The 21078-nt window shown below is 32.5% G+C and overlaps 1 protein-coding gene across 1 annotated transcript in view; it reads right to left on the reverse strand.

Annotated features, from left to right (window-relative positions):
• LOC118195411 (uncharacterized) overlaps positions 1 to 21078 on the reverse strand; it is a 380537-nt gene that overhangs the window by 87021 nt on the left and 272438 nt on the right. Inside the window, exon 4 of the mRNA XM_085817665.1 lies at positions 1356 to 1445. Coding sequence (XP_085673791.1) covers positions 1356 to 1445 — 90 coding nt within the window. The remainder of the gene's footprint in view (positions 1 to 1355; positions 1446 to 21078) is intronic.

Genomic DNA, 21078 nt, shown 5'->3' on the forward strand with positions numbered 1-21078 from the left:
AATTTTGAACCTGTTGAAACTTGTCATCGTTTGACTAACATATTATTCAGTTCATGACCAACTTTTGTAAATATCGAACACATTTTAGTACCCATAGAAGATAAATATAGATAATCAGTACAAACGTGTTGTGCTACATTTTTTATTTTCGTGTGGCGAATCTGCCAGGTTTGCAGCGATAAAAATTAATTGTGTACATGGTGAACACGCTATTAGTGTAAGGACTGCCCAGAAATGGTTTAAAAAATTTAAAGTTGGAAAAAGCACCACAGATGATGAACCCCGTTCAGGACGTTTCGAACTGTTAAAACCAAATCAAACGATTCATTCAGAAGTTTATAGTGAACAACTTTGCCGTCTAAACTCAGAATAGATCAAAAAATGCCCACGATGGGTGAATATCAAGAAAGTGTTGTTTCATCATGATAACGCTAGACCGCATACGGCTCGAACAATGCTGCAAAAAATTAGCGAATTTAATTGGGAGCTTTTGCCACATCCTTCTTACTCTCCAGATATTACCCCAAGTGATTTTCACTTATTTCGTCCCTCAAAAATGTTTTATTGGGAAAAAAATTTAATTCTAAACAGGATGTACACAATGAACTTCCAAGTGTTTTTGCATCAAAACCAGAGTCGTTCTACAGCAATGGCATGAAAAAGCTGCCTGTAAGATGGCGAGACATTGCAGATAATGGAGGAAAATATATAATTGATTAAAATGTTAAATTGTGTATTTTATATTGTTTAAAAATTTACCAAAAATGCGCACGAATTTATGGACTGACACAATATTATTTGCATTTACTTGTGACATTTGATGTTAGAAATGGTTATAGAGCAGTATTTTGGACTTTGAGTTACATTATGCTAATAGGGAATTGATCATCGACGATATCTGGCAAGGGTTGCACGTTATACCAGATCTTTAATTTAGATTTTAAATTATAGTTTTTCTGGGAAATACATAACAAATAAACTGTAGTTTCTCCGAGTGTTGTCTTTTGATATGGCATAAGATCATTAAATTATCACTCAAATTATAACAATAATAGCTTAGCAAGCATATGCTATTTAAAAGATATTTATAATATATCGAAATGATAATTCTTGTGCGCATTTTCAAGAGTAATGTAATAAATATGAAATACTTCCACAGACATACGTTACATACCTAGGTGTAAGATAATCTTTTGGGTTTTTTACTTCTTTAAAGCTAACTGCAGGAGAAACAAGCGAATTTAAAATTTTAAGTGCACCCTTTTCTTCAATTTGTATCCTATTAATAATTATTTACACTGAAAAGATTTCCTCAGAATGCATTACCTTCGCGTAAAGAGAAAATTCAAGCTTACCTGATGAAAGCCCAAGTATGTTTCAACCGTGTGCGATGTGTAAAAAACTTCGCCATCACATGTGAGAATTAGAAGAAAGCCACTGAGTGCCTGTAATAATAAAACAATAGTGTTAAAATAATGTTAAAAATGTTAAAATAATCGCTGAAATTAAGCATGGATTACCTTATTAGCGGAATATTACAGAGCCATTATAGAAACTGAATTTTTAAAGCTTTGAGTACAAAATATCTTCATTTTTTTAAAAACTCGATAATTTTGAATAATTAATTAAATAGCCTGATGGGTATTCTATATTCTCCCACTAAGAGACCAAACCAAAAACCAAAAATTCAATCAACTCAAAATATACTAAATAAATTAACTAAAAATTCAATTCAAATTAAATTAATTTGTATTCAAACATTCAGTTAAACGAAGCTTCCTTTACCTCATATTTTGGATATTATAGTCAAGACATGATTTCTTTATCAATGCATTTTATTGGCAGATATCAATAAAATAGTAGTTTTTAAACAAATATCAATAATATTAGTAGGCCATGACTATTACGTTGGATGCATGCAAAGGATAAACAATATTGAAATAACTGACTAGATTACAGCTGAAGAAACAAAAAATAAATAAATAAATAAATAAATAAAAAATAAAAAAAATAATAAAAAAATAAATTAAAATTGAAACTTTTAATTTAATTCTAATAACATAAATTAATTCATACTAAGCTATATTAAAATATTAAAATGCCTAATTTAAGTAAACAAATATGGCAAGTCAAATTTTCTCTGTCCTAAAACTGAAGCTTCAGAAAAAAAAAAAAAAAAAAAAAAAAAAAAAACCATTAAGAACTGCAATTTTTAATTAAGTTAAAATTTGACTCATTAACCTGTTTTAATGAAATGTTCATGTATATCTTGAATTAAGCTACATAAAAATGTATTCATTTTAGAGATTAACAGAAATGGATTATCAGGAATTATCAGAAATAACGCAAGATTTAATTTAAAACGCAAGATTTAAATTTATTGGTCAATATTTATCAAATCCCTTGGAAAGCAATAGTTTTTGATTGAATGCACTTATTCCAACATTTCTTCAAGTCCGTGAAACAAATCTTAAAATTGTTTTCGTGAAACTTCTTCGAATTTTGTAACAAATTTCACTTTTTTGCATCAACAGACTCAAAACCATTACCACGATTTTACAGTTTCAGTGATGAAAATTAAACAAAGCTATATCCGGTGAATAGGCACCGGTAAATCTTGCGAAGCAGTATTTACTGAATTTTTTGCCAAAACTTCAGGATCAAGAACACTGGCAGTAGACCCAATATAGAGCAAAATTCATAAATTACCACAATGCAAGTAATTTTTTCAGAATTGCTTAATACCAATGCCACAGAAAATTCAAATAATTTCTTTGTTAACAATTCGGATATTATAAAGAACAATAGTATATATAGAACTAACTGCACAACCGAAGGTCTTCCTCCTTCCAGCATGCCTTCCTGGTGTAACTGTTAGCACACTCGGCGCATATTCGAGAGATCCAGGTACGTGTCCCGGTGAGGGCATTGCTCATTTTTCGTGTACTCGGCAGGATAGGGGAAAATTTAATGTTCCACATCTTGAGGTACTTTGTTTGAGCACTCACATAAATTATTTGGTCTTAGATTGAAATGAAACAGGTAACTTGCAAATTTATCGTGACTAGATAAAAACTGAGATACTTTAAAATTAATGGAGAAGACAGACTCAGAATGCAGTCTATGGTAAATAGAAGTAAATAACTTTTTGACGCCCTCAGCAGTACCATATGAAATGTATTCCCCATTACACTTAGCTAAAATCTTCATATTATGAAAGGACTTCCATTAACTCTGTGGAATGCTAATATTGATGTCGATGGATGGGTAAATTTAAGGCATCTTTAGCTAAGAAATCAGCTCTCTCATTTGCACAGAATTCATGACAAGCACGCACATAAGCAAAAGGGATATGATATAATTTGCCCCATTTAAGCGAACTGACAATAAAATACGTCGAGCATAGTTTTTGCATAAATGAAATAGTAGTTAGATAAGTTTTATTTAATTGCGCAATCATAACAAAAAATATGATGCGGACACCACATGATTTCCTTGTGCGGCCAAATTATGCACATTTCTTTATGCATTTAAACACCAAATAGAATTAAAAACCTTAAAAAAAATTTCACAATTAAAATTAATTGTTTAAATGTATTAGTTTAAATTGATAATAAATTGGTTAGTTTAAATTGATAATAAATTGATTAGTTTAAATTGATGAGTTTAAATTGATTAAAATTAAGCAGAAAGACAGATCTTTCGATGCACAGAGCTTTTGGCCCTACTCCGCAAAATGACACTGAAGTTGGTGCAGAAACTGACTTAATTCACTATGCTACTAAGTGTCAAATGCAGCGTCGTTAGGCTTAGTGGAACTTGAACAATTTTTAAATTGTTGATAATTCTACAACTATTGCATGCTAATTAACTAAATGCATAAGAATTTTAACCGGAAAACATAAGAATAATATAATTTAATCACTTATAAAGCAAAAAAGTGCACAATTTACCAACAAAAAAACATTAAAAAAACTGAGCTCATTGAGCCGAGTAACAAAGTGGGTTCACATATAAATATATATTTATATTTATATACTTTTGGTGCGTCCGATTGCAAGCAAAAAGGTAGGTGCACAACTACATGTTATAGCAGTTCTATATACAAAATTTCAACATTCTGAGGCTATTCGTTTTTCAACAGACGCCACTACTCTTCTGAATCCATTTAAAATCAGTATTGTAATATGTTTGTGGAAAAAAGAGTCCTTTACTCTGTCCTTACATACAGATGCCACGAAAAACATCGTTAAATCGCATTCTTCAGCGGCCAAAATGGGTATAGTTCGACCGCCTCATCCGCGACCATGAGCGTAAACACGCATGCGCCGTTCGGAGCGAATTATTCTTAAAATAGGGTGGAAGGATTGGGGACTTTCTTTACCTCCAGCATTAGCTATTTCCGGAAAAGAGAAGACAATTCACGTCGCGCAGCAAGTAATGCCGCCCCTTTTGGACGAGTCTATGTGTTTTGGGAGAATGCCAACGAGGGTTGCGCTTGAGACGGTCGAACTATATTTCATTGAAATATGGTACCCGGAACTTTTTTTAATTACAATACTTCCTTTACATAAACGAGGAACTAAAGTGTGGTTAAAAATCATGTAACTCTAACGGTCCGCTACGAATAAATATAATAAGGACTATGTCTAATTTTATCGAACAGTTTTAAACATTTAAAATTTACACAAAATAGTCTTTATAAAGAAGATTTCTATTTCCTATGCATCGATTAGTCTGGAAAGTTGTGCAGAAATCTCTGCTTAAAAAATTCCCCAGTTATATGCAAATTTTATTGGGAAAAATATTACTTTCTAAGTAATTTTAACGTCTTATGCATTAAGAAACAATGATCTAAGTAGGGCACAGAAAACTAAAGATATGCTTTCCTGTGGTTTGAGCGAAGTTCGTGCATTCGTTCGTGCTACCGGCATCAAGATGACCGGTGATCCCAAACTACAATAACTGTTGACGAATTTTCGAGAAAGCTGATGCCCTTAAAGTCAAGTCTTCCCAGATCAAGATGTTTAATCCGGACAAACTGAGAGTATTTTGATTGCTAAATGGAAATTACATCTCAAAAAATGACAAATGTCATTAATTTGGACAAATATTTGACTTTCAAACGAAAACGATGCAATTAGTGATTGCAAACGTAAACACGTTTTGATTTATCATATTAATAAAACATGAGAGATGAAAGATAGTCACTTTAACGAACCAGCTGTCCATCTAGATTCTATCGTGTTTCTGATGATGACTGTTCCGGTATTCTATTTTGTCAAGCATTTAACCAAGAGTACGACTAAAAAAAAAAGTTGCCTCTCTGAATTGGCATTATGTATGGATAAGGTATTATTAATGACATTCAATAAAAGTGAATTCCTGTCGAACATTTATTTTAATCCGGCCAAATAATTTTAAAAAAAAAAAATCTCAAGGTTTTCAGATTTTATGTTACGCCCAAAGGGGCTTTCTTTAATGTTTTGTGTGTTGCCTTTATTTATTAAATATCCTGTTCTTTTGCATTTAAACCATAAAATTAAATTCAACAGCAAAATCACACAATAATTTATAAGGTATTTCTCCCGCCTTCTTAGCATGTCTTCGTAGTGTAGCGGTCTGCACGCTGGGCGCGTATTCCAGACGTCCGTGGTTCGATTCCTGGCGAGGGCGTTGCTCATTTTTCATCTCCCCAGCTTCCGAAATAACCTAATGTCTCTACAAATTTAAAAAGAGCATATTTTTAGAATTTCCGATACACAGTATCGCGCGCTGGAGATAATTTTTTTTTTTTTTCCCATACAGTGCTACCATTGCTCGCCTTAAAATCGTTGAGTTTGTTGATCAAAAATTCTTTAAAGGTTGAAAAAACATGAAATAGATAATAAAGCAAATTCCAAATTCCAAATTTGAGATTTCAGATGCCCATATTCGGGTGGAAACGTACGTTGTTCAAAATTTGATGGCTCTAGGTGCCGTAGTTTTATCACAATGCGAGAAACATAGATACATTTATGCAGATTCTTCATTATTTAATTTCTTTAAGTATAACACAGTGCGATAACATTTAGTGGCAACAATTTGAAAAGTGATACAGCCTTTTAAAGTTTTCAATGCAAAATGCCAAAACGAACTTCTCAGCTAACGCCTTTTGAGCTAATAAGCAGAATTAATCTCGTAATTAAATAAACTGGAAGCTTTTGTTAAGTTATCAAATCAAGAAGTATATCTACTTGGGAAATTGCAATGATTGTGAGATAGTTGTTAAACATTAATGGATTCCATTTCCACGGTATTTCCATTTATTTAACTCTTACATTTCATACATATCAGTAACACGAGTACAATCGTATTTTAAGAATACCTAAAAGTCCATCTGCGGTGAACTATAACAGCTTCAACTAAAAAACTATTACACGAAAACATCGATCAAAGTCCTCCTTCTGTAAATTCACTCCCTGTACCCATGCTCAATTTTCTCTTTGAGGTTGTGAACACAAACACTCTTACAAATCGGCGACGGAACCAAAATTGCCTTCTTTTGTGTCCTGAGTTTTATTGGGTAAGATAGGTTAACCCGTGTGGGCAAATATTAGGCGATGTATGAGGACTGACAGTGGGTACCTTACAATGACGGGGGTCACAGGTCGAGACGGCGTCTCACTGAACAAAAGGGAGCCCTGCGGGGAGAGAAATTTGTTCTTTTCTTCGGGGTCGGAAGTCGACGGGGAAAGATACTCACTGAAATTTGAATTACTGAAGTTTGCAGTCGCAATGCTTGGCAGAAGCAGATGTTTAGTATGTTGTATATGAGATCCAAAAGTACTGCAATCCGCACTAAGCAGTTACGAGAGTACCTTTCTTACATTTTATTTGCGAATAATAGAGAAGAAATACTGAGATTTGTTTGTTTAAAGTTTAAGTCATATTAAGATATTAAAGGAGGGATTAATAATACAAGTTCGAAACTGGTTTGATAAAAAATAGTTAACCAGCAGGAAAGAATTCTCTTAGCTAAGTTACAAATTTATTAAGAAATTACTAATTTATTTATTAATAATTGCTATTATTATTTACTACTAAATTAGTTAATAAAAATTATTATCGAATTATTTATAATTAATAATTAATAATAATATATAATGTGTATAATTAATAATTAAAATTATTATTAGATTATTTATTGCTAATAACTGTTATTATTAAATTAGTTATTACTAATTTACTAAATTTACAAATTTTTAGCTGAGTTAAATTTTCTAGCTATGAAGAAAAAGAAATGTTGGAAGGAACATTTGACTGAAAGCCTTGTTTTTCTGAGAAATTATTATTGTTTTACATTTTCAAGTAACTCATTGAAAATATAAATTAATAGTCATTGGAAACATAACATTAATAGCCATTGTTGTTGTTGCTGTTGTCTAATGCTCATTTGTCTGACCTATAGTCAGGCCAAGCCCCCAAAATTCGTCGTGACAAGGAGCACAAGATACGCCTGTCGTTGGCAACAGCTTTGAGCGCTTTACAGATGACAATGCGATTTAGCTCAATTCCGCCCTCAGTTTAGATGGACAGCCCCAGAGGGAACGGGTCCAAGGCTCTCCCACCCCCTCTTCCCCTACCACAACCTCTCAAGAGGACTCTTAGATCGCCGCATATTTAGAGAGCCCTAATGCCGCACGAACACTATATACTTACAAATATCCATGCCCTTTCCGAGATTCGTGCCCGTGCTCTTGGGCAAGGCAGTCAGCGACGTTAATCACTGTACCGGTTGGGTGGTGTTAATAATCATGTAATCAGTAATACAGAAAAATTCATATTTGTCTTATTTGACACATCTAAATTGAGAAAGCAAGTTTGCAAAGATATTGTTTTGGGCGCTAGACAACATTTTAATGTCAACTTATGGGCATGTGATTGATAGTGTCTAATAAAACAGTTCATTTTTTCATCTTAACCATACTTATACTAAACAGGAAAGGTATTCTTTACAGAATATGTCTAGAAAATGGATTATGTCGTGAAATATCGGAGGCTTTGAAAAACCAGAGTTTTTCTAAATTTCACATGTTTTCGCACTCTGAACTTTGACCAAGCAAACAAAACAAAACAAAACAAAAATATCATTATTAACTTAACATTTTATTGTTATTATAAATGTGCTCTAATTAGCCTGATTCTACGATGGGGAAATTACTAAATTGAATATATTGAAAAGACTTTTAGTAGGTGATTACAATGAAAGACTGACGATCTCTAATACATATTAGAGCCATCAGATACTATGGAAGAAATATAAAAGTTAGAAGACAAACTAATTTTTACTTTGCTATAAAATAATAAGCTTTTGATTGGCTCAAACAACCGATTCCACATACGATTCTGGAATCATAAAAGAAATGTATACAGATGACCTAGACATCCTAACAAACACCTTAAGGCCATATCTTGCAATAATTATGCTCCAAGCAGCCCTCAGCAATCTTGCATGCTTATGCTTTAAGTGAAAAATGAAAGTTAATGTCAGAAAAGTTCAACGATGCTGTTTTGTCGGCACTAAACGCTACAGGTTTATGAGAACAGTATTACTTTCAGTGGTAATGTCCTCTCTCATGTCACAAGTGTTAAATACTTAGGAGATACTATAGACTCAAATTTTTTTTTCAAAGAACACACCTCAAAACACTCACTGAAAATTTTTACGGTACGGCGCTATCTCTTTCCATCATTTAGATGCAAATTTAATCTTGCCATAGGACCTAAGAGTTTTAAGTTATCTTCATCGTTAAAATTAGGGTGATATTTTCGTACATGGGTCCTGTTTAGTTATTGACCAGCAGCTAAGTCGCATAGGAAAAGACTACAAGGTCAAAACAAGGTTCTTCGCATAATCCTTATCAACCCATGGTTTATTATAAACCAGCACATTCATGATAATCTCAGACTTGAAACGCTGAATGTGTTCATCCTAAAGATATTAGATAATTTTTTTCTGCCAGTGGACAGTTACCAGAATGACGTTCTGAAGCTCAGTCTGTATATGATCCTTCCGAAATCCTTCCTAATTATGATCCTTCCGAAAATTATAAATGCAAAAGACCTATGTTTTATTAGGCTGAGTGCAAATTGATCTTTATAATTAGAACTCCGTTTCTTTAAATAATTTGAATCCCCATCTTTTAATTCGAAAATAATCTTTGTTAAATTTCTTAGCAACTATAAACAGTTCTTAGAACAGCAAAATTGAATTATCTTTTGATGCCATTCCAAATAGAACAAAAAACAAATAAAACGTTATTAATCATTATTTTGGAATTTCTGGATAAGTTCAAGCCACAAAATTTTCATCCTAAAAACATCACATAATTATTTTCTGCCAGTGGACAGTTACTAGAATGACCGTAGTAATTATGATCCTTCCAAAAATTATAAATGCAGAGGATCAAGGACAGTTTCTCACCAAGAGATATGATAGACGTCACCACAGAGTTTCAAGTAATGCTCTCATTACAGCAAGAGCTTGACCAGTTACCAATAACTAACGAACAGTGAAATACTGAATCATAATACGCTTAATCCATAAACAGCAAAATGTTATCCTGTTGTCGCTGTAGTTCTAAGTTAATTATCAAACAGATTATTAAGAAGACTTGAGTGAAGACCATAATTGCACACAAATGTCTATTCGCAGAAAATCAATACTAATCTCTAAATAACAAAAATAATACCAATCGATGCGCATACTAAATGCAAAGCCAAAAGACTCGTCACCAATTATTAATTCATATAAGCATTGCATTTGTTTTCGTTACTAAGATAAGATTCGATTGTTAATTCTGTTCCTGGATAATTTTCTCCATCTAGACAATACTTAGATTAGCGACCAAATTGCGATTGATGACCTTTGCTTTTGAAGGGTTCATTTAACAGTTACTTCTTTTGATTAAATTTGTTTTTAAGTAGTAATATTACATAACAACCGATCAAGTGCAGCAACAAAATAAGAAAAGAACCAAATGCAACAATTAGGACTGTAAACAATAAATCAAAGAATAGATTATTCATAAATTTATTAGTTTTTTTTATTTTTACCCTTACAGAAGTCATTACTGAAGATTAGCAATCGTATTATGCTTACATACAAGGCTTCAACATTATTCAGCTTGAAAAACCGTTTAAGAGGTTCTTTATTAAAATGATTTTTGAAGAACAATTGGCCCAGGACAAAATGCACACAGGTGGAAAACTGGAAAAAGAAATTTTCATTCTTAGCCCAAAGAGAAAAGCTATTAGTCTCGAAACGGTCTCAATTTCACTTTTCAAATAGCTTCCATCTAATATTATTAACCTGTATTATATTTAAAGAAATTAAATAATGAAGAATCTGCATGGATGTATATGTGTTTCCCGCAATGTGAAAAAACAACGGTACCTAGAGCCATTAAATTATGAATAACTTAGCCCTCCACCCTAACATGGGCACCTGGAAGCCTGAATGTTTAATTCGGAATTTGCTTTATTGTCTGCTTCATATTTTGTAAAACTTTAACGAATTTTTGATTAACAAACTCAACGTTTTCACAGCGAACAATGACAACACTCTACGGGAAAAAACATTTTAATCTCCCACGCCCTAGACTGTTTATCAGAAATTCTATGATATGATGTTTTCAAATATTTTTAGCCCAAACGAACATTATCCCAGATGCACCTGAAACGCGCATGTAGATGAATAGTAGTTCTGTGAAAAATAGGGTGAACTGAAATACTGTTAACGTAAGCTAACACCAAAACCAAAGAATATATGAACTAAGAAGTGTTATCTAAAGCAGTCTTTGTGGAGGAATTTACGCACTTGAGTATAAGAACATGTTTTCCATTAACTGTTTTACTTAATATTGCACTCACATAATCTCTAATGGGTATCTCGATCTGCATTATGAATGGAATTTTTTCTTCTTTAATAAAATTTAGACAATAATTATTTTAAACATATTTTCTTTGTTAGTTGAAATGCTTTTAAATATTTCAAAAGCCGGTTATATCAGCATTTAATTGGATACATTTTTAAAGTTTCCATGATCTAGAAAAGCAGTTAAATATTTACCTTCTTGTTGCTTTTCACTGCAAAATAAGATTCAGAAAGTACACGTATTCAAAACTTTAACCAAAATATGCGTTTAAATCGCTATGAAGTGGTAGCCTATGATAATATAGGTATAAATATGTAACGCTAAACGTAGACATTTCCTTTTGGCTGCAATGAGCGTTATGCAATTACCGGAGCATATATTTTGGTCATACATCTCAATTGTAAATCTATGCAGCCAATTAGATAATAGACAAGATTTATTTTGCTAAAATTCTTATTCAACGAACTCGTGTCGTTTAATCAAAAACATTATCTTGAGTTAGCATAAGTTCAATTCCGTAGATATAATAGCATGAGCAAATAGTACCGTGTTTTAAAATAAATAGGAAGTTTTAGACGATAATAATTATCTGTCGTATATATAAAAATGAATATTTGTTTGCTTGTCTTTATGCAAATCTACAGTTTCATTCTCATCTTTAAGAAACTTGTCATATTTGACCTTCAGAACAAGAGGAAGGTCACTGCCTACATATGATTTCTCAAAAACCAGTCCATGGGGTCGGCAGTCTTTATATACATATATTTTACGCTAATTTAACCAACTTTTCATTAAAAACTCAGCAATGTAAAAGCTTTGCGTTGGCACTCTGCAAAGCGTAAGATATATATGCTTCAAATTTAATTTAAAAACTCGGCGATGTAAAAAAATTGTATTGCCACTCGGGAAAACGCAATTACAGTTAATAAACAAACTCGCTATTTAAGAGAAATGTGTAGTCGCAGCCCAAACTAAAATATTTTAAAGTATGTTATCGTTCAGCAAAGCTTAAAGTATTTAAAATTTAATTTTTCATTCATTAACGTGCCTTTTATTGCATAACATGCATTTTCTTTGCTTTTTGAAAGTGAATTTGTGATAGTCGTCACAAAACATTACTTTCTCTGTGAAATCAATTATACCACCAAAATGAAAATCGATTGTTCGATCTACAATTCAAGCATGAAAGAAAAAGGTATCACGAGCTTCAGAAACAAACGAGCAACGGGAATTATGACACGAAAACGTTCGGGTACTCACTGCTCAAGCCCGTTCGTATAAGCAAACGAGCAAAGGGAAGCAAGACTGAGAAACATTCGAGTACGCACTGCTCCAAGCGCATTCGTCTGAAACAGACGAGCAACGAGAAGCAAGACTGGAAAATATTCGAGTATGGTGTGCTCGATTCAGACGAACAATGTACGTGGATTTAAATCTTGGTGCATTTCATTACGATGCTAATTATGATTACAGTCTTCATCCAACCGTGGTCGTTGGAAAAATGAATAAATTATGGATGCAATATAGATCCCTCAAATTTAAGAATGAAACACCATGAATGTACTGCGCAGGTGAAATTGCCAGAATTTAATTCACCATCTAACCATTATCAACCTTGGCATCAGGTGAAACAAGCCAATCGAAACATGCAAAACACGCATAAAGAAAAAAATTAATGACTGAATTAAAATACAAACACCTTCTTCAAGTAGCATCGCAGCGCATACCGGGTAACAGCTAGTATTAGATATTTAACCATTGAGATAGAAATTTAAGCCGTTCTTGCTCAGCCATTGAACTAATGTACTTGTTTGTTTCTAAAGAAGAGATATTATGGATTTTGAGTTTCAGAATTTATTATTAGTAATTTTTGAAGCAGTTATCAAGCAAATGTGAGTTTTGTCTCACTGCAATAGTATATTCTCTTGCACGCTTTTATTTTTGAAAAATACATATTCAAATTACCTTTTCTGTTCTTTTCGTTTTTCTTTCTTTATAATAAGTACATGTGCATGTTTTTCTTAGAATTTTAGACTCTATCATATCCTTATATCACCATCAAAGAAAATCGGTTCAATTTTAATACTTCTTACGTTTCGTGATTTCAATTTACATAAAAATTGAATTGATGTCAGCTTCGAAATTATTGTTTTTTTTTTTTTTTTTTTTTTGTAATAGTAATAAAAATTTGATATTTCTTGGAATCATTACCTTTTATGACGGAAGATAAGTCAAGAAAACAATTGCTAATCTTTTTTTTTTTTTTTAACGTAATACTGTATTTTAAACTGAAAGAAATAATAGTAAACTTGCTTGCTTCAAATTTCTCTTAAATTTTCCTGAATTACCAATGATTAAAAATGCATTAACCGCTAAAACTATTTAAATTACTTGCGGAAGAGTTTTTTTTATGATAGAATTACTAAATTTTGGTTATTTAATAAATTATACTACCAATTTCAGTTTAGTTAAATATCGCAACTGTTCATGTTTTCCACACCTTTTGTAAGGTTACATTAATTATGTAGTGTAACCAATAGTTATTTTTCTTGCGTGAACTTCTTTACATTCTTCAATGTACACAAATAGATACTTTAATGGTACCAAAATAAATTTGCCTACGGTCCCTCCAGTTGAAGGTATCGTAAAGACACCATCGGCAGGTTACCTCGACAAAGAAAACGCCGCCTCTTCTTCGAAGTGTGTGCCTCTTGTTTTTCTTAAGGGGGGTCGCAACTTGTCAAAAGCAATCTCAAATGTGTAAAGAATTTGTCTATTAATCTCTCTTTCGTTCTTTCACTGGTGGCAGCTACTAATGAGACTGAGACCCAATGACGCCTGACTTCGGAATTTCAGCTGCCGCTTTATTGCGTATTTGGTAATAAGAAAATGGGCTTATTACAAGTAGACTCCTCCGCGGGCATCTACTAATTGGAGCTCAGACCCAGTCCAAGCCTGTCATTCGGGAACAACCTATTCCTAGAGGGTGGGTAACAGAGAATGCTGAATTCTTTTTTTCAAGTTTCATCCAAGTCGAGATTATGTCATTTTCCTTTTGTATCAACATAATTAGTTTATTCCGTTGTTTCATAGCCCGAACTGTCAGCCTTATGTCATTTGGAAATTGCTGAGTGTCCGAGTCTGTAAGCTTCTTTGGATTATTAATTTGAAACAATGTAAACCTCAAATTCGAGGACGTGTGGTTAACATTACGTGAGTGCCAAATTTAGGATTTGTTTACTATTCTGCAGTTTTATTTTGGATGTAAAGAATTGTTTAAATTGAAACTTTACAAAAAAGGAGAGATGACTTCTAAAAATAATCAGACATTTTATGACTTTATTCAGAGCTTATCCGTTTAAGTCTACTCCCTTTCAATTTACTTATTAAATTCTGTGCCTGTTATAGGTCATGGTAGCCAAATATGATAGATGAAACTTTATTGAAGCAATATTCTGTTAATATATTCAGTTATAAAGTAATACTTCTATGGTTTCAATGTAAACGCTGTTGAAATAGCTAAGTTTTATTCAATTGACCTGAAAATTTATTAAATAAGTACTACTAATAAATAAATACTTTTCATGGACATCAAATGAAGTAAGAAAGAGCTGTTAAACTATTATAAAGGGAAATTAAAACAGAAATTCAAATCTCACACAATATGTTGTTATGGATAGTCAGAAATTCATGTTTTTCTTTTAGTGCCTATATGCCCCGAAAGTAAAATATTACCAATAACAGTTTATTTCTAAAAGGTTTATTTCTAAAAAGGTGTTTCTTTAACGTTTTGAGTGTTACCTTTATTTATTAAATATCACGTTCTTCGCATTTAAATCTTATAAAATTCAATTCAACAGCAATAGCGCAAAATATTTAAAAACAGCATATCTTTAGAATTTCCGATACAGTCTCGCGCGCTGGTGATAAAAATGTTTTTTTTTCCGTACAATGTTACCACTGCTCGCTTTGAAATCATTCAGTTTCTCAATCAAAAATTCCTTAGAGTTTTAGAAAATTTAAAATAGGTAATAAAACAAATTGTAAATTCAAAATTTGGGCTTCCAAGGGCCCATGTTTGCTTGAAGAACTACGTTATTCAAAATCTGATTATTCTAGGTACCATTGTTTGTTTCACAATGCGAGAAACATTTACGCAGATTCTTTATTTTTTAGTTTCTTCAAGTATAACACATGGCGATAATATTTGGTGGCAACAGTTTGAAAAGTGAACCAAAGCAGAAAGTAAAACGACGCAACATGCTGTTTTGAGACTAATAGCCCTTTGGGTTTAATGCCCCTTTGATCTAAAAAATACAGTAATCGTCAGATTATAAGGAAATTTAATCTGATCGAAATATGTAGATTCCAATTTAACACCTGAAACAATTTTAAGATAAGCTTTACGATTAGTCTATTCGTTTAAGGATTAGTGTGTGATAAATTAAAGATAATGAATATAAAATTTATTTAAATGAGTAGTTCAAAATAGCAAGGCTGAAAGATAAGGCAAAAGATTTCCTATGGGAATATTTTATAGTGAATTAGCGCTACTTAAGAACTTATTTGATAAAGAGGAAACTTAATTATTTGCAAGTTTATTTAAGCAGATCATTTGCGCACAAGATTTTTTATAACTGAATCTTTTAAGTGGCAATACGTTTTATTTTACATAACACGAAATCCGTGGATTGGGCGAAAAATGGATTCCTCGAAAACGTTTCCTTCAGGTAAGGGAAGAAAAAAAAAATAAATGCAAAATAATAAAAAAGAACAAACTTACTTTCTAAGTGAGCATAAACAAGAAATAATTATTAGAATAATTTCACACAAAATGTTTTATGGGTAAAATTTAATTTAAAGTCTTTTATGGGTTTATAAGCAAGAGTTATAAAATTAAAATGAAATTAACTTTCTATTATATACTATTTTATTCTTGAATAGGTCGATTCATGATATCTGTGAAATTTCTGAAAATGTGTTTGTATTGCTAGTAAAATTATTTAAACAGAATTTTAGGTTCACAGTTTGTTCATAGATCAAGGAAATGTTAATTTATGTATAATGCAAAGTTTTTTCAAGACAATGAATAAGCTGAAGATAATTTTAAGTAAATAAACTATATATATCAACAAGCTAAAGTGATGGTGCAGTAAATCTGTTTATTGAATCACATTATATTGTAGAAATAACCTCAGTGAGAACGAGCCTAAAGCTATTCAACAATTCATTAAAGCTGAATTTTTAGGGTTTTAGTTTAAATGACCAATTATTGTAGTTTTTGTTATCTTTTCTGAACTCCTGAACTTCCTCTCGAATTTCCTCGCTAGGTTGCAAATTAAATTAAAGTGAAGAAGATTATTTAAACGGGCGAAAAGAGGAAATTAGTCAGAGCGTGATTTCGCTAGACTAGCGAACGTTGTTAATCTGTTCTTTTGCTGTTACTCCGAGTTGCTGATACATCTTCTGGTCGTTTAGTTAAAGTCTGTTCGCCGGTGTAGGCTGTTGAATCAGCCTTAAGTAGTCTAGAACTACTCTTTGTCATTTAAATTTATTATTAAACTATTCTTAAGTTCCCACCGTAAATAGTCGGTGTTATTTTGAGCGCGAAGTACGTGCATTTTTGCTAAGAGTTTCTCGAATAATAAAGAGTTTTTGTTTACCTTTCTTCTGTACTAGTATTATTCACATCTGTGCGAGAAGTCGCCAGGTTTCATAGTAAGATCGCAATAACTGTATGATAGCAAAGAAGATGAGATCTTAAAAATTTATAAAATTTCATTTATATACTGGGTGAGTCTAAATTGTTTTTACAAAATGAGAGGGTGATGATACCCATCCCGACCATCAATAATTATCATGTAACAGAGGTTCGCATTCCGCTCTGAGAGGCAGAATATCCCGTACAGGATATGGCGGACCTGTGGCTTGGCCTCTCACCAGACATCAACTCAAGGACCTCCTTGCATCAACTCACTGGCTCTCCCATTCTTGCCACTAGATGGCGGGTATTCTTCCTTTTTTTTTCTCTAATTGGGATCTGGGAAGGAGACTAGATTCGAACCGCTCGGAGGAGCGTAAAGACGAACTTCGGATTTAGAAAACAATTAAAATGTACTGTATTAAAGTAATTATCAGCTACCATCTAAACACTGTAATTATAAAGATGTGTGTAAATAAAAAGTCATTAAGACTTAATTGAAGTTGTAATTTGAATCGAATATAAATGCCGACATAGCTCTCCCAAATAGAACTATGGATTAGAATCAACACTGGCCTTTTTCTTCTGGGTGCACATGAAATTTTTAATGTACGAGAGGCCCGTGGACTTGGCAGAAGACGTCGCAACGAGAATCGTTGTTGTACCATACAAAATCAACACACCACCAGGAATCTTCGACAGGGTGCGCCAGTCATTCATTCGCCGGTGTGAACTGTGCAACATACACGCCTGGCCGCCACTTTGAGCACTTGCTGTGAGTTTTTCTCTGATCAATAACTCAGACTGTGCACCTTCTGGTATCGTTCATTCGCTTTCCCAACACTGTTGTAAGTTCACATTGGAATTCTAATTTTACTCCTTTCTACCTCTCAGAGTGGAGTGCGGAAGGAGGGAGAAAATACCTTATAATGTATATAAAAATATGACCTTGTGCGTTGAAAAAAATCTGTTTTCCATGGTAATTATTGTTCATCTGGATGGGCACTTTCACCCCTCTTATTTTAAAAAAAGCAACTTAGACTCACCCTGTGTTTAACTTCATAGCATACAGACAATTGCTCAGATATCTGTTTTATTGCTCGGAGAATGCATGATGATTGTTTTTTTGAAAAAAACTAAAGTTTATGCAATAAGTCTGAAAACAATAAACGAATTATTTAAAATTAAATCGTGGATGTTTCACGTCTTCTTTGACACCAACTTCAGTGGCAAATCAGAGTGAACAATGCGTGATTTAATTCTTAATGTTTATAGATGTTGTAGAATCATTAGTATTTTTTTGATGCAGGAGGCATGAAAAGTGTGCAATGCCCTCGCGGGACTCGAACCGTGGACCTCTTGAATACGCACCGAGTGTGCTACCGTTACACAACGAATTTATGCAGAAAGGTAGGAAGAAAATACCTAATAGTGTATATAATAAAATATGACCTTGTGCGTTCAAAAATTTTCAAAATAGCAGCATGTAGAGTTAAGAAACTTACTTCTCAAACATAAACTTGTTTGCATGAAAAATTACCCATTATTGTCTTTATTTTTATATTTCATACTAAATATAGAATATAAGTAAATGGCTTCGAAATGCGATGTTTTGGTTTTCTCAAAGTCCGAAAGCTATGCTTATTATGTAAAAATATATTTTGAATTTTAAAATTTATCTTTTTTGTGCACAAGCAATTTGCGGTACAGTATGATACATGGAGACACGCCTGGCTGCATACAAGGGTGCTGACAAAGAAGGTAGTCTTTGTTTGAAAATTATGAGGTCAAAACTTTCTACAGAAAACTACGCCTCCTGTTGTTTATTGTTGTCTTGTGTATGTATTTAATGAAAAAATTATTGTCAGTGCCGTAAGGGAGGTTGCACTTCTACTTCGATCTCAATTTTGAGGGAGAGCACTCTAAGGTATGGTCTAGAGTGCCCCCATGACACATGCTTTCTTCGGGATTCGAATCCGGGCCCTTCGTTAGGGCGCTGGGCTAGCCTAACTTTTACACCATCTGGGTGGCTACTATACCTCCTACAAATATTGATATTGCTAATCTACTAAAACCCTGTATCTTAAGACGAAGCAAATCCGAAACCATTCTATTATGTTGCGTAGACTCAATTTTAGTTTGAGTCCTAGTTTAAAAGAATTCTTAGAACCCTTTCTTTTTCAGTAAATCATAGATGTTAACTTTAAAATGATATTGTGTACATTATTAAGCATTTATAATTAAGTATGAGAATTAAACTGAGTTTTTAGTTAAAAATAAATTCATTTATTTTTAAACAGTATGAAGCATATTTAATCGAAAATTCTGTTACCTTTATTTGATCATTCCAATATTTTGTCATTCCAATATTCCATACCTTTATTTGGTCATTCCATTTAAGTATGAGAATTAAATTGAGATTTTAGTTGAAAATACCCAATTCATTTATTTTCAAACAGTATGAAGCATATTTACTTGGAGAATCGAAAATTCTGTTACCTTTATTTGGGAACAAATTTTTAGTAACTAATTACTTACAAGAGGAGTAAATTTTGTTCAATATTTTCAAATACAGCATTTAAATTGAAGAAAAAGTATCTGATATGTACACCACATGACTTCTTTGTACGGAATATTAAAATTATACGTATTTTCCTGCATTTTATTTAAACGTATTTCCCTGAATTTCATTAACGATATATTTCTCCTTCAATTAATTTAGTGCCCACTTCGCGACAGGGCAAAAATACATAAAAAACTCAAAATATTATCATTAAAATTTAAAAGCTAAGAAAAATGTGAAACACTAGGGAAAAAAAAAACCACGATTAAAAAACAATTAAAAAATTTAAAACAATTAAAAAAACAAATTTTGCAATTAAAATTAGAGTTTCTACGCAAAAGCAAGCAATTCGGCCAGTAGTCAAGAAGGCAGATTTTTCGGTACGCAAAACTAAGTTTCCTTTTGGTCCCATTCTGCAAAAAATACACTGAAGGTGCAAAACGACTTAATTCACTATTCTGCTAACTTTCAAATGTAAACAAATATGGCTGGTACGGGAAAAAATTTACTCTTAGCCGCACTTAAACAATTTAAAAATTTTTGATAATTCTGCAACCATTATATGTAGATTAACTAAAGGCATAAAAACCTTAACCATAAAATAAGAACAACATAATTCAATCATTTTTAAAGCAAAAAATGCACAATTTAAAAACATATAAGAATAAAAAATAAGTGCGGCCGATTGTAACCAAAAGAAGAGGTGCACAACTACATGTTATATCATGTAATTGTGCATGATATAACATGTAGTTATATCATGTATATCAACAATGTCAAGTATATCAACGTTATGAGGCTGCTCGTGTTTGAGTTATACGAGATACATACATACATACATACGTACGTACAGACGCCACGAAAAACTTTCTTCTGAATCCATTTTAAATCAGTTTGAGGATTCATTTGAGGAAAAGAGTCCTTTACTCTGTCCTCCATACAGATGTCATGCAAAAACATCGTTAAATTGCATTCGATAGCGGTCAAAATGGATATTTTCTTTGAAATATGGTAACTGGAATTTTTCATGATTACAATACTTCCTTTACTTCATATAAGGAAGTAAAAGGAAGGGAAGAAAAGATTTATTTATGGATATAACAGACAAACTCTAATATACTTTTGTTGAATGTTGGCCAGGAAGGGAATTACTAAATATGGATGAGAATTACTAATATGAATTACTAAATATAGATTATCTGTTGTTGATATGGGGTGAACTGTTAATAAACGGTCTCTCCAGTGGCCGAATATTAAGATCATGAAAACTGGGAATTCGACCTGGGCTCGATTCCCAAGCGAATAGTCTGTTAATGTGGTTGATTCAGCGGTTTTCTTTAATTGTCGAGCCAAATTCCCTCAGAAAGTCCTCCTTGAAGGCATCCCTACCTTTAGGCAGATAGAAGTATGTGCTTTGCCATATTCTGATAACATAAGCTAACCTATTAGTAACGAGTCCATTTAATAATTATTACTCTAAACTACCATGAATTGTCTTCAAGTTTTATACCATGAAATTAACTGCTGAATGAGCTAATTAATTAAAGAAGTGATGCGCTCTCCTCTGTAATTAGGATACAAATTATTCGAAGAATACTGGAGTTCGCCAAAATTATTATGAAAATGGAAACTATAAATCAGAAATAAAAGAGCAGAGATCAGGAAATTAAAGAAATCAATAAAATAAATCCGAAAAGGCTAATTCAAACCCAAGAGTTTTCTACCAGTTATTCTAGATCCACACGAGACGAAAAACAAACTGATAACATTGTTATTCATAGCATTCTCACCAGCCAGCGACTGATTGAGTTCAATTCTTGAAACAGACCTTTGATCCAGCGTATATTTAGCTGCGTACATTAAGATACACTCATTCTATTTTTAACTTTTAGTGC

This window comes from Stegodyphus dumicola, chromosome 5 (genome assembly GCF_044657685.1).
Source record: "Stegodyphus dumicola isolate Sdum_Otavi_A_Nest chromosome 5, ASM4465768v1".
NCBI classification, from domain to species: Eukaryota; Metazoa; Arthropoda; class Arachnida; order Araneae; family Eresidae; genus Stegodyphus; species Stegodyphus dumicola.